At 47.2% G+C, this 15,151-nt stretch overlaps 1 protein-coding gene across 2 annotated transcripts in view; it reads right to left on the bottom strand.

Annotated features, from left to right (window-relative positions):
- Snx29 (sorting nexin 29) overlaps positions 1-15,151 on the bottom strand; it is a 431,651-nt gene that overhangs the window by 397,392 nt on the left and 19,108 nt on the right. For both annotated transcript variants that reach the window (XM_021185334.3, XM_029470597.2), the window contains exon 3: positions 14,600-14,652. In XM_021185334.3, coding sequence (XP_021040993.1) covers positions 14,600-14,652 — 53 coding nt within the window. The remainder of the gene's footprint in view (positions 1-14,599; positions 14,653-15,151) is intronic.

The following is a 15,151-nucleotide window of genomic DNA, read 5'->3' as shown; positions in this document are numbered from 1 at the left end:
ATAAAACCAGGCATGGTGATATACACCATGGCACACACCCAGGTAGTGGTGGTGGAAGAGGTGGTGGAAGTGAAGATGGTGATGGTGATGATTGTCGTGGAGGGGGAGGGTAGTGTGGAGAAGGAGGTGGAGGAGGTGGAGGTGGTGGAGGTGGTAGAGGTGGTGGTGGGGTGGTGGAGGAAGAGGTGGAGGAGGAAGTGGAGAACGAGGTGGCAGAGGTGGAGGAGGTGGAGGTGGTAGAGGTAGAGGAGGAGGAGGTGAAGGTGGTGGAGGAGGAGGTGAAGGTGGTGGAGGAGGAGGTGAAGGTGGTGGAGGAGGGGGTAAAGGTGGAGGAGGTGAAGGTGGAAGTGGAGGAGGAGGTGGAAGTGATGGAGGTGGTAGAGGTAGTGGTAGAGGTGGCAGAGGAGGTGGCAGAGGTGGAGATGAAGGAGGAGGAGGAGTTAGAGGAGGTGGAGGAGATGGAGGAGGTGGAGGAGGAGGAAGAGGAGGAGGTGGAGGAGGAAGAGGAGGAAGAGGTGGAGGAGGAGGAGGTGGTGGTGGTGGAGGAGGTGGAAGAGGAGGAGGAGGTGGAGGTGGAGGAGGAGGAGGTGGAGGAGGAGGTAGTACTAGGAATCAAGTGTAAGACCTCAAGCATACTAGGTAGGAGCCCTGGCCCACATCCCATACCCACACTGGAACCTTTTTGAAAAAAATAAATGCAACCTCAAAACTGAACAAGATTGTCCCCATTTGTATCCCCAGTGCAATGTGTTGGATGGGTCATTAACATTGAATCAATAGCACCCATAAAATCAACCAATGAACAGCATAGCCATAGCACAGAGGCAAGATGGCGTCAATCAACCACCCTTGCTGTAGCCCTGTCATGAACATGATGACCATTTGAAATGGACCACAGCCTACATGTATGAATTATATGAAGTTTTACAAAAGCAAATATACAAATACATACAAATAGAGAATAACATGTTCAGGCCAGCAAGAAGGCTCAATGGGAAATGCACCTGCATCCAAGCCAGAAGACTTGACTTCAATCCCTAGGATTCAAGTGAAGAAGAGACTAGACTCTGCAAAGCTGTATGCTCATCTCCATGCATGTGCTGTAGTATGCACATGCCACACACAAAATAAATACACAATACAATGCTTAGAAAACACAAATGAAATTACCACAATCAAAGACATCAAAAGGTATTTTACTTCATTTTATTTATTTTAGTGTGCATACATACCCACAATGCCACAGCACATATGTGGAGATCAGAAACAATTTGTGGAATTTGTTTCCCAAGAGTCCCAAGGATCAAACCCAGGTTAGGAGACATGGTAGCAAGTGTCTTTACCTGCTGAGCCATCTCAATGGCCCAAGAGTAACTATTTTAAGTACAGGAAAAAGGGATATATTAGCTAGCTGTATGTCAACTTGACACAAGATAGAGTATCTTGGGAGAGGAACTCTCAATTGAGAAAATATACCTGTGTGCCAGGAAGCAGAAAACAACAGCAAATGCATGTATGTACTCAGGTATGTATGCATGTATGTATGTGTGCAAGTGTGTGCTTGTGTATGTGTATTTGTATATATGTATATGTTTGTGTATTTCAGCTTAGATCTCATAGTGTGTCATGAAAGGAAGTCAGGGCAAGAACTTAAGGCAGGAGCCAGAGAGGTACCGTGGAGATGGTAGATAGCAATGTTTATTGGTTTGCTCTCCATGGCTTGCTCTGCTTGCTTTTATATGTAACCTGGGACCACCTGCCCAGGGGTGGCAGTGCCCACAGGGGGTGGCCCTCCTACATCAGTCATTAATCAAGAAGATGCCATACAGATCTGCCTCTGATGGAGGCATTTTCTCAGTTGAGGCTCCCTCTTCTCAGATAACCCTACCTTATGTCAAACTGACAGAAAGTCAACTGCTGCAGCCCACTTACCCAAGACAGTAGAGACACAGACAACACGTATGTCTGTATGTCCATCCACTTCATCCTTTCCTTATAGTTCCTTCATATTGTGTGTTACCTCTTCCCAGGAATAACCCAGAATCCCTGCACCCACCCATTTGCACACTAATACCACAGTCACTTCTATAACCTCTAATTATTATTGTAGGTCACTATGATTGTCACCACAATTTATATGACCAGATTCAGTGTCCTGAGGACAACTGCCCTGCCATGCAGTGTGTCTCCAGTGAGTACAATGTCCTCCAACAAAGCCCTCAACACCAGAGTGATGAACAGTCCTCTGGCCTCTCATTGGCACTGAGGTGCATCCTTGGTGTAAAATAAAAATGCAGGTTGGACATGGTGGCACACCTTCAATTCCAGCACTCTGGAGGTAAAGGGAGGTGGATCTCAGTGCGTTCAAGGCCAGCCTGATCTACACAATCAAAGTGTCAAATCCATTAAGTTCTTACTAGGTCTGAGCAGCAAATGCCACTATAGCTAAGTGTCACCAAGTCTTCAGAAGTGAGAGAATCATTATCCTCTCATTTGTCTATTACAGGAGAAACTAACACAGTCCATATTACACAACCAGCTGTCAGTGACTTGTGCCATGGTGGGCCTGACACTGGAGCCCATGTTGCATGCTAGCTGCCTCTCACCTCCACCAGCAGGACAGTAGGAGAGTAGGGAATGAGGCTTTCATGCTACTCACTGCACTTCTCAGGACCCATCCCTTACACCCTAGATAAATGTTTATTTATAGTTAGATATGAAAATGTGCTCAGATTTTTTAAATATCCAAGAGCTCTACATCTGCTAAAAATAATCTTTTTTCTAGGAAGGAATCACCTCATAGCCGAGCATGGTAATACATGGTTGTATTGCTAGCACAGAGAGAAGGAGCTATGAGGCCACTGGTTCAACACTAGCCTGGGCTGAGATGTAACTCAGGACACCTACATAACATGTCTAAGACACTGGATTACAACCCCAGTATCGGATGTACAAAATAATTTTTTTATAATTTTGTTAATAAGACAAAAGCATGCAGGCTTAGCGGCTCACCATTGTGGTAGAACACCCGCATAGCAAGCATGGCATACTTGGTTCCATCATCAATATACAGTAAAAGTAAAAATCAAAAGCCGCCGGCAGTGGTGGCACACGCCTTTAATCCCAGCACTTGGGAGGCAGAGGCAGGCAGATTTCTGAGTTCGAGGCCAGCCTGGTCTACAGAGTTCCAGGACAGCGAGGGCTACACAGAGAAACCCTGTCTCGAAAAAACAAACACACAAAAAAAAGCCTATGTGGGGGAGACATCAGATCCAACTAACCAAGCCCAGGAGACATGCCCAGGCTAATAAGAATACAGCTTCCAGTTAACACCTTCAACTAAAAAGAGGCTGGCAGGCAACAGATGACACATTAAAGAGTCACGTGATGAACACACCCATATACAATGGGGAAATGTTCCTCAAAACTTTCTGAGGTCTAGGATGTGGCTAATAATGTGTACGCCCAACATTCATGTAAGCCCCTGGTTCAATTTCTGGTACTATGTAAGCCATACCTGTGATCTCAGCACTCAACTGGCAGAGGCTTGAGGTTCAAGGTCACCCTTATCTACACAGGGGGCTCAAGGCCAGCCTGGGCTACAAGAGACCCTACCAAAAAAGGAAGGAAAGAAGAAAGAAAGAAGAGAAGAGAAGAGAAGAGAAGAGAAGAGAAGAGAAGAGAAGAGAAGAGAAGAGAAGAGAAGAGAAGAGAAGAGAAGAGGAGGTCCATTGATAGATAGATCTAAGCCATCTGTTTCCTAAATGTCCAGGGAATGTATGTAACCTTTCCACACAGGTTAAGATCATTACAAGGGGCTTGAGAAAAGATGACTCAGCAATTTAGAAGGATCTGTTCTGGCAGAGGACCCTGGTTTGATTCCCAAGTACCCACAAGGCAGTTCACAACTGCCCATAAAAAAAACAGAGAAGAACAACATCTGCTTTGTTTTTCTGCCTCCTGCAATGTAGCCTCCCTCAGCCCTGAAGTAGGCTGATCCAGACTTGGACCTTGCTGCCACTGAGAAGGAAATTACCTAAGGTGGAGCCTTCAGACCTAGATGGCTCTTTTGCTCTGCCACCTGCCACTGCTCTCTCCAAGACACTGCTACCTGCTGAGAAGCACCTGATTCATTCTGGAGGAACATCCTATTCTGCACACCACCTACAGGCTGGCTCCAGACACCAAGAATGGACTGGCAGGGGATGGGCCTTCCCCTTTTATAAGTAAACTGGAGGGCCTTGAACAGAATCATGTCTTGGCTCCATTAACCTCTTGCCGTCTAAGTCTCTTTCAGCCCCAGCCTGCCCCCCTGGTGTACCTGGTCCTTGTAAGCCCTTGTAAGCCGCAGGTCAGCATACAACACTGCAAGATGTTTTTTGTTTTGTCTTTTTTCAGCTATTTTTAATTCCTCAACAGATAAAGAGAACATCACACATTCACAACAGCCCTCCTTTCCCCAGAATGTCTGGATAGGAGAGAGTTCCTCGCCTAACCTCAATACACCCTCAGCTCAACACCTGAGCCAGCTCACAGCACTCAAGTGACAAGGGCCCAGCAAGTGCGAGGACACCACATGTGTAGAAGGGCAAACACACTTGCTAAGGAACAAAGCTGACTCCCCGCAGGCCCATGGGAAGGAAGGGCTGCGCACGGCTGACTCCCAGCCTCACATGACTATTGTATTCTCTATCCCCACAGACAGGGAAACAGGCAAGTCGGGAACAGCCCAAACCTAGAGCGTGGTGTGGCCTGGGCAATGCTGGGCTCAAGCTCCACAGTCCCAACCCTGTGCTCTTCAGCGCCCTGCATTCCTCATCTCTCTAACTGAAGGGAAACTTCCCCGTTGTGTTCTGCTGTCCATGGAGGACAGCCATGCATCCAGCCTCCGAGCTCCCAGTCCAAGAGAAGGCAAACGAGTCCGAGCTACTAAATCCGCACCACCAGTGTGACTGCAGACTGGACACGTAACGTGTTTTAAAAGCCCCGGAACAAACCTGTTCTGAGGGGAAACAAGTGGCAGTGACAGGCAGGGTTGAGAAGCAATGGCTGCCGCTCTCTTCTAGGACAGGACCTGTCTAAAGGGAAAAGCAAGCCTCAGCTACACTTCTGAATGCTGTTCCATCCTGCACAGGAGAACCTCTGGATCTTGCTGTGGCAACCTCACAAGACCAAACTCTCAAAGAGCACTACTCTCTCCCTCCCTCTGTCTGTCCCCACCACTCAGGCAGGTACACTGTTAAACACTGTGCATCGTGTCAACCCCCAAACTCATAGCAGCTCCAGTGCCAAAGGAATTCATTCCCTCCCAGCATCTTAGCAACTTGTCTGTCGTACCTGAGGACTCACTGGCACTTCCCTCTTCTCTCTTCTTCAGTTTGACTTACTGCTGCTGTGACTAGCACCATGTGACAGATTACAGACTATTCCTAAATGCCAATGTGATTTAAAGATACATTCTGACTCTGCCAGGGTCAGACAACTGAAAGCTACACTGCTTAAAGAGTGAGCTGTAAGAAACATATTATTCTGAACTCTTCTGAACAGCTAGCATTTTGTAGGTCAGAAATGATCAAATATTTGCCATTTCATTTAGTTCCACTTCATACCAAGCCAAGCCTGAACCTGGGGAGGACCTGAAAGGAATTTAATATCACGACATTTAGCATTGAACACTTGCAGAAACACAAACCTCTCAGTTGGGGAGCACAGACAAGGAAGGAAGGGAAGATGTGTGGGTACAGTGGAGCCACACTGGGGACCAGGCCTGGCTCCACTTTCCACCCCACTACCCAAATCTCCATACCAGTCTTGGTCATGATGAAGCTTTCATGTCTGTGATAAAGAAACCATCCCTCCTTCCTGCTACAGCTTACGGCAGTGGCTCTCAACCTTAATGCAGCAAGCCTTCAATACAGTTCCTCTTGTTGTGGTGACCCCTACCATAAAGTTATTTTCATTGTTACTTCACAACTATAAATTTGCTACTATTATGAATGTAACATAATACCTGTTTTCCAATGGTCTTAGGTGACCCCTATGAAAGGGTCATTGGGCCCTACCCCCATCCTTGCCTCCCCCACCCACCCATACCTCTGCCTCCACCCTTACCTCCACCCCCACCAAAGACATCTTGACCTACAGGTTAAGAACCACTGGCCTAATGTGAAACTAATAATTTTGTCACCATCATTGTCAGACTGCATAGTACCATCGAATGGCCTGTCATCCCAACACGTAGGCAAAGCTAACAAATATGTTTGTTCCCATTATAAATGCTCCTTCTCAGTGCAGAAGCCAACAGGGTCCTAGAGCTCCCTCAGCCAGATCCTCCTGCCAGCACCCAACAGGGAGCAGAGATTCCTGAATGAACAGCTGGCATTTTCTCTGGCATCCAGGCCATCCCTACTTGGGAGCCATTCCTGGTGTGCCAGCCTCTGGATTCGAAAATTACCGCCTCCTTTCGGTCCTGGCATCTGATTCTCATTAGTGAAAACATCCCCCAGGTCACATTACTAGTCACTCCTGAAGACCTCTGGCAGGCACCACTATACCACTGTCTGAGCATCTTCCGTTGCTGTAACAAAATACTTGAGACTGGGTAATTTATAAAGACAAAGGGTTTATTTTGTTTTAAGGTTCTAGAACGAGGTAAGGACCTCCTGCTTCAACTCAAGGAGGAGAGCAAGAAAGGCGGGGAGGTATATGCAACATACAGAAAGGACTGAAACCCACAGCAAACTCACTCCTCAGCTGAGGGCAGCTCCACCCACACAGCCTAACCACCTCCCCACCTCCCCACAAACTCACACTATAGCAACTGTCCTGACAAAGATTCCAAATGATGCCACCTCACCCAGCTGGACTCATGCTTCAGGCAAAGCTGAACCCTAGAAGTTTGTTATGTTTACTATATTTATTTATTGTGTGTATATGCATACACATGCATAGAAGACAGAGAACAACTTATGGGAGTCCCAGGATTTTAATTTTGTTCACCTCATATAGCTGCTTGGATTCTCATGCTAATCAGGTCCCAAAAACCTCGTTTGCAGTGTCCCACCCCCAGTTGTTTCCGATTGGTAAATAAAGATGTTGACAATCAATGGCTGAGCAGGGAGACAGAGGTGGGACTTTTAAGGCAAGAAGGTGCAGGTTGCGGGGTTCCAGAGGGGTTGTGGGGGGCAGGGGGGAAGCATAGCCACCCTGTGGGAGGTAGGGGGAGCAGCTGCAAGAGGGCCCCCCAGCTGGGTCTAAGGCAGCAGAGATGGAATATAGATTTTAGTAATAACTTGGGGATATCAGAGGGTGGACCAGCCACATGGAGTTTAGGAAGTAGCCCAACCATTGAGCTCTTTAAGGCATATAAAGGCTGTGTGTGCATGTACTTCATTCAGGAACCCAAAACACTGGGATGGGTAGCAAGGAATGCGCCCTGCAGCTGCCACCTGGATCAACTTGGGTAGCGATAATTGGGATCTACAACATCCAGGCTTGATGGCAGACACCTCTATAACCACTGAGCCATCTCACAGGCCCACAAGATCTCTTCAGACAGCAAATTTACAGTGATATTCAGGGATGGTACTTGGCCTTTTACACATCTTATTGGGTTGGAGAGATGGCTCAGTAGTGAAGAGAACTGACTCCTTTTCCAGAGGACCCAAGTTTAATTCAAAGAATAAATTAAATTAAAAAATTAAAATTCGGAGCCAGGCAGTGGTGGCGCACGCCTTTAATCCCAGCACTTGGGAGGCAGAGGCAGGCAGATTTCTGAGTTCGAGGCCAGCCTGGTCTACAGAGTGAGTTCCAGGACAGCCAGGACTACACAGAGAAACCCTGTCTCAAAAAACCAAAAAAAAAAAAAAAAAAATTCTAGTTCCTTCTAATCCTCTACTGTCCCCTAGAAGATTCCGTCTCCTGAAGCCCTGAGAAGACTAAAGTGAGAAGAGACCTAGTCAGGAAGCTGTATTAGGGCTGGGGTTGACTAGAGGTAGAGCACTTGCTGGCACATGGGGGCCTCCCGAGTTCTTTGCCCAGCACTAGAGAAAGAATCGGCAGTGATCATCTGTTTTGTTTTTCCATTAACATACACACACACACACACACACACACACACACACGAAAAGTGCCTGGAGTCACATGGAAAGAAGTCTTCCAACACCCATCATTTCTGAGAGCCAAAGCAAACATCTTCAAAGCCTACAATTCATTTCCGTCCTTCTGTCTACTTGCAGTCCACTTGCTACATCAGTATGTGACAGGCAGCTCATAAGCTGAATGGCAAGTGGGTGACCACAGCCTGTATTCCCAAAGGGGAAGGGGTCCACAGATGTGACATGAAATGAACATCCCCCATTGGGCACTCTGCACAACAACAAGGCCCATGAAATGCTCAGGCTGGATAAGCCAGGCAAGACCCCAGGGGCACAGACAAGGGGCATGATTCCTAACTGGACCATGAGTGCCAACATTCTCTCAGGCAGCCAGCCCTGGGAATTAAGAGTTTACTACAATCCAGCTACACCAGTCCTGGTTAATCCCCACTGTCAACGTGACTAGATTTATAGTCAGTATGGAGACGCACCTCTCAGTGTACCTGTGAAGGTGTTTCCAAGTTAAGTAATTTAGGAGGGAATGCCCACCCTTAAGTACACAATCTCAATAGGCTAGAGTCCCAGACCAAATTAACTGGACGGAGCTGAGAACCAGCATTGAACTCGTTGAGCTCCCTGACTATGGAGGATGGGGTGTGACAGGGGACAGGAGACAGGGGGCAGAGAATCCGCATGTGGGCAAAGTTCTGAAGCAAAGCCCATTGTCACTACCCTGCTGTTCTGAAGCCTCAGATGACTTCATCAGCTGTAGGCCTTGGCAGAGGCCAGGAGGAAGGTGATGCAGAGGACAGAGAGAAGGGAGTCAAGCCTGAGCTGGGGTCTAATAGAGCTGGCATGGTTGGTACTGGGGGCAGTTAGGGAGGAGCTCCAGAGACAGACAGAGAATGTGCGTGTCAGACAAGTTTGCTGAGATTCTGGCTACAAAGGGAGAAAGGTGAACGATACGGTTTGTGAATTAAAGCTCAAAAATGCAGCAGACAGTGGAGACTTGCAAGCAGCTGTAAGACTGCTGTCTCAGCATAGCAGCCAACGTTCCCTCTGGAGGTGAAGCATCTCACAAGGACAGACAGTGTCGGTGGCTACCTGCAGCCACACATCTTGTAAATGATGCCAGAGCTTAGAAACGAGGAGGGATGCCCTATGGGAGAAGGCAAGGTTTTTGAAACCCCAGCTTCAAAATCAACCTGATCACTAAATGGGCACGACAGAGAGAGAATATTACATCGTCACCTCTCAGTATTTGTGAGGGACCAATCCCAGGAGCCTGTGGTTGTAAAAATGCATGACACTCAAGGCCCTCATATAGGCTGGTGTAGTGTCTGTGTGATATCTTTGCACATCCTCCCATGAACTTCAAATCTTCTCTGAGTTGTTTATAATTCCCACTAACTGTAAACGCTGGTCAAACAGTTGTTACTGAGCATGCCTAGGGAGCTTTGACCACGTTCAGTACAGATGCTTGCTGGGCATAGAACTCAAGATCTTGCATAACTAAGCACACATTCTACCACTGAGCTGTACCCCTGCCTTCCTAATATTCTTGTCTGCAGTTGGACTCACAGATGTAGAGTTGGCAGATACAGAAGCGCTCAAGACCCTGGGTCCAACTCTAATCCTAACACATCCACAATGTCTAAGTATCATGTTTAGATATGAAGTACCCTCAGGCCTGATCCCCAGGGTAGCAGATGCCCTAGGACTTCTGGGAAATGAAGGGCTGTGACCTTGTCAAAGCACTGATCCACTAATGGATATGTAATCGGGTAGCACTATTGGGAGGTCACAGAAACCTTAAGCAGCAAGGCCTCATTGAATAATGTAGGTCACTGGGGCAGTCTTTGAAGGATGCACCATGCCCCTTGTCCCTTCTCAGGAGCCCTTTCTGTTTTCCAGCTCAGGAATGAGCAGCTTGTACCACCATGTCCCAGATACAGCCACTGGGAACTGTTACCTCTGAAGCCACGAGTCAAAGTCTTGTCTTCTTTTAGAATCCTTCTCTTGGAAAGCCCGTCACAGGAACTGGAACACTAACAAACACACTGCATGGGGCGCTGTTATTTTCCCTCTCTGGGTCTGTCTTATCATCAGCAAAGACAAGATGCGACTTCATTTAGGTGTCCTAAAGATGCAGTAACAACACAGCAGCCAAGCAACAGCTCATGATGGCCAGTATTCTCCATGTCTAGCCATAAGGAAGAGCTGGGACAGAAGAAGTCAACTTTTTCTTTTTCAGAATGTGTGTGTGTGTGTGTGTGTGTGTGTGTGTGTGTGTGTGTGTGTCGGTGGGCACACACTTGCCATGGCAAGCATGTGTAGATCAGAGGACAATTGTGAGAGCTTGTTCTCTCTTTTCACCATGTGGATTGATTCAAATTCAGGTCATCAGGGGCCACAGCCAGTCTTGACCTGCTGAGCCTTCTTGACAGCAAAAATTTAAGTTAAGATTCACATGAGAGAAGGTGCAGCTATTACATAGGAACACATTCATCTGATGTGTTCAGACGCCTCTTAGAAAATGTACTCAATCAACTCCCACAAACAGTCATTGTACTCAAAGATGAAGAAAAGTAAATACACATACATGAACACACCACATGCACGCATGTATGCACGTGCACACACTGTACAGCCAGGCCACCGGGGTCAGGACGGGGTAAGCACTTGTTAATTAACTCTGCATACCAGGCTAGGACTCAGAACAACTACTAGACAGAAGCCTCGAGTTCACAAGACCCACCAGTTTATAACTGGTTCCTTTAGTCTATTTGTTTTTTGAGACAGGGCCTCATGTAGCCCAAACTGGTTTTGAACTTGCAATCCAGCCAAAATAACTTAAATTGATAATCCCCCTACCTCCACCTCCCACATGCAGGGATCACCACAGCAGCTCTCCTGTTAGTCTTTTAAGGTGGTGCTTACTGAAAACACAACTTCTGGGATCACACCTGCAAGCCCAGCACTGGGAGAGTGGGACAAGAGGCAAGAGTTCTGCCCAAGCAAGAGCTCTCCAAGCAACCCCTCTCTGCTCATATCTGTAGACCTAAGCTGGAATCTGAAATCACTATCATAAATCTACAAGCCTCAGGCCCTTCTGATTGATGCAGGTGGACCCTAAGTTCCAGAATGAGGACCCCTGTTCTGACAAAGGGTAGATAGATCCCTTATCAGACCTTGAGGGAAAACATCAGTTAACACTAAGCAACAGTATAATGCCCAAACACATACCCACACACATCTAATGTCTGGCAGGCCCAAAGGCCTGTACAACATGGGGCAGGTGGACACAGGAAGTTCACAAGTTAAAGGCCAGACTGAGCTGCATAGCAAGACCTTATTGTAAAAGGAAAACAAGGGCTAACAAGGAGCTGGGGCAATGGCTCAGTAGTTAAGAGCACTTGTTTTTCTTACACAGGACCAGGATTCAGTTCTCAGCACCAACACGTGGCTCATAATCATCCTTAACTCTAGTTCCATCCTCAGCTCTCTTCTGGCCTCTGAGAACAGGTACACACATGACACACATGTATACATGAAGGTAAAACATTCACATATAGTAAATAAATCTAAACAAATTAATTTTCAAAAGTTTAAAATAAATAAATAAACACAAGGGCTGAAAGGTGGCTTAGCAAGTAGAGATGCTTGCCACCAAGTCTGATGACACGAGTTCAATACCCAGAACCCACTGTGGAAGGAGAGGACTGACTCCTACAAATAGCTTTCAAATTTCTGTGCGTACATACTACACACACTAAATAAATAAGAAGCAACCCTCTACCCTCCAAGCTCACGGGCATGGAGATGTCGTGGACTTTGAACACCTACTACAGGATGACAGGACACATATTCCTTGGGATACAAGATCTTTCCGGAACACCATTTAGGTGCTATGGCTGTGTATGAAGAAATCTGCTGAGCTCAGCTGTCGGAATGGGCTACTCAAATATCTCCAGACAGCTCCTATGGGTGTGTGGGGTGAGGACAAGGTATTCCTGGGCCCGGGGGAGCCAGAATTAGAGATAAGAAGGGACCATGGCAGCCATCAGGCTGTGCAGATACATTAACAATCAATACAGCCAAATATCCCTGTGGGCTCAGAGCTAGCAGTGTGATGACAGAAGACAGATAAGAGACTCAATAAAACACGAAGATGCACAACTTGTGAGATGTTCAGTGTAGCAGAGGGAAACCTAGGAAGGGAGAGAGAAGGGCGGCACTCGACCTGCACTGGACTCTGTGCACTGCTCGTGCTGGTAAAGTCTCACAGAAAAAAGAAAGAGATGACAGGTGGGGAAGGGGAAGCCAGGCTTACAGGGAGGGGATTAGACACTTAACCAGGCAGGGCTGAGGAAGAATGTCCTCTGGCCTCTCCCTGGGCCACAGGGCATGCGACATCACAGAACAATTCCAGGAAGACTGGACACTTGTGACCTTAGCTGGACCAAGTGCATGCAACCAGCCAACATGAGAAATGTGGACAATTTGTTAGCCCTTCCTGTCACACAAGTGTCACTGATAAGCTTAAGGGCTTTCTTTCTCCATAAAAGGGAAACATGGTAAAATGTATTAAAGATATTGAGCAAATATCAGGAAACATAAAGTCCTGTTATTATTCTGAAAAACACTTCTGCTCAGATCTTGGTGCTTTGTGGGTGGAGAGGTGAGTTTTGGCTGTAATTGTTGCCTAACACCAATGTGTGTTCTTACACTGTTATAGTTTAACATCAATGTGCGTTCATACACTGTTACAGCTTGCTCTGGTTACTGCTTTGCCATATGTATGTTTACTACAAACATAATTCTATTACACTTTGCTATGCGTGTATATGTGTCTGTGTGTCTATCGGTGCACACGTGTCATGACTGATGCGTGTCAGTCAGAGAACGACCTGCAGGAATTGACTCTCTCCTTCACCGTGTGGGTCCTTAGGATGTGTCACCTGCTGGACGGCAGTGCCTTTGCCTGCTGAGTTACCCATGGGCCCTACATGCAGAACTTATAATTACTACACATGCATGCTGGATGATTTACATATGCTTGGCCCAGGGAGTGGCACTATTAGGAGGTGTGTCACTGTGGGCATGGGCTTAAGACCCTCATCCTAGCTGCCTGGTAGTGAGTCTTCCACTAGCCACCTTCAGATGAAGACATAGAGCTCTCGGCTCCTCTTGTACCATGCCTGCCTGGACTTTACCATGCTCCTGCCTTGATGATAATGGACTGAACCTCTGATCTGTATGCCAGCCCCAATTAAATGTTGTTCTTCATAAGAGTTGCATTGGAGCCAAGCATGGTGGCGCACGCCTTTAATCCCAGCACTCGGGAGGCAGAGGCAGGCGGATTTCTGAGTTCGAAGCCAGCCTGGTCTACAAAGTGAGTTCCAGGACAGCCAGGGCTATACAGAGAAACCCTGTCTCGGAAAAAACAAAACAAACAAAAAAAAAGAGTTGCATTGGTCGTGGTGTCTGTTCACAGCAGTAAAACCCTAAGACACATGCACTTCCTAGTTAAAGGAAATTCTATGAAAAACATTTTTTAATTCTTTGCTATGTTTGTGGAATTAAGAATTGAACACAAGGTCTCATATATGCTAGAAATATGCTCTAACACCAAGCTATTTTTTGGTGGTGGTTTGGTGGTTTGGTTTGTATGACAGGGGTTAAGCTGCCTATGCTGGCCTTGAACTCACAAGACAGACAAACAGCCCATGCACTCGTGATCCTCCTAAGTAGCTGAGGTTACAGAGCTGAGACAATGGGCCTGGCTGGAACATCACTCCATCTTACAGATGCACTATACCTGGTCGCCTATTTTCTAATCACTGAAAACTTAGGTTTCTGAGTTTTCCCAACTGTAAATCATCATGGAAATAACTTTATATAGAAAGGTACTTCAAGTAGAACAGATTACTAGAAGGAGAAGATAGGAAATGAGAAGCATATCAATAGACAGTGGCTATCTACCCTCAGTGGAAGCTGTCACTGCCCCTCCTGGCTGCAGAGGCAGATACAGCAGCCTCCATTTCTCAGCACCTTTTCCTTAATGGTGAAGAGGTTTTGAAAATGACCTATAAGCTAGGCATGGTGACACATGTTTGTAGACCCAGGGCTGGGAGAGCTAAGTCAGCAGGAGGTTGAATCCATTACCAGTAGAGGGGGAAGGGTGAGATGGGTGAGATGGGTGAGATGGGTGAGATGAGTGAGAAGGGTGAGCAGGTAAAGGCACTCGCCACTTAAGCCTGTCCACCTGAGTTTGGCCCCAGATGCCAAGATGGAAGGAGAGAACCAACTCCTGAAACGTGTCCTCTGACTTCACATGCACTGTGGCTTGTAAGCACCTGCACTCACACACACTATGACAAATTAAAAAAAAAAAATTTAAAGGATAGCATGGGCTACGTAGTAAAACCATGTCTCAAAAGGACAACTAAATAAAATATTTAAGAATGAGGAGGAGGAAGACAAAGGAGTGACATACTCACCTGCTGTCTGAATCTGAGGCGATCTCCTTTCTCCCTCCAAAGCGGATCTGGCACTGCAGAGAAAGAGACTGCTGAGGTGGGCCACTGGCTGGAATGGCAGACATCACAGAGCGGCCACATGGCTTCAGATACATTCAGCAGGGACAGAGGCCAGAAGGGCCTTGAGAGAGTCAGAGTGACCCAGGCCCTGGTGCTTCACAGAGGTAAGAAGCCAGCATGGCATCCCCAGACTCCTCTCTAAGGAAGCCCTGTCTCCCTCTCAACTAGAAGAAGAGAGTGAACAGGCAGACAGGAGTGCAGGCACCGCAGCAGGATATCACAGCGCTCTTGCTGATGGCTCTGAGAACCTCTGTGCCTCGGTGCTCATGACTCTGGCAGCTGACACAGACCCAAAGTAGGTAAACTGTGTCAATGGCAGCTGCCTGGGTGAGCCTTCCGACCAGCCAGTGCTCAGCAGTTCTGCCAGGCTGTGTGAATTGGAAAGCCACCTTTTAAAACACAGTCCTATAAAGCCTACCTGATCACGGTCAGCCATAAAGCCTGTCAACCACC

This window comes from Mus caroli, unplaced genomic scaffold (genome assembly GCF_978045245.1).
Source record: "Mus caroli unplaced genomic scaffold, Mus_caroli_1 scaffold_17, whole genome shotgun sequence".
Classification (NCBI taxonomy): Eukaryota; Metazoa; Chordata; class Mammalia; order Rodentia; family Muridae; genus Mus; species Mus caroli.
Note: the sequence above shows the minus strand (reverse complement) of the source record. Positions and strands in the feature narration are given on the sequence as shown.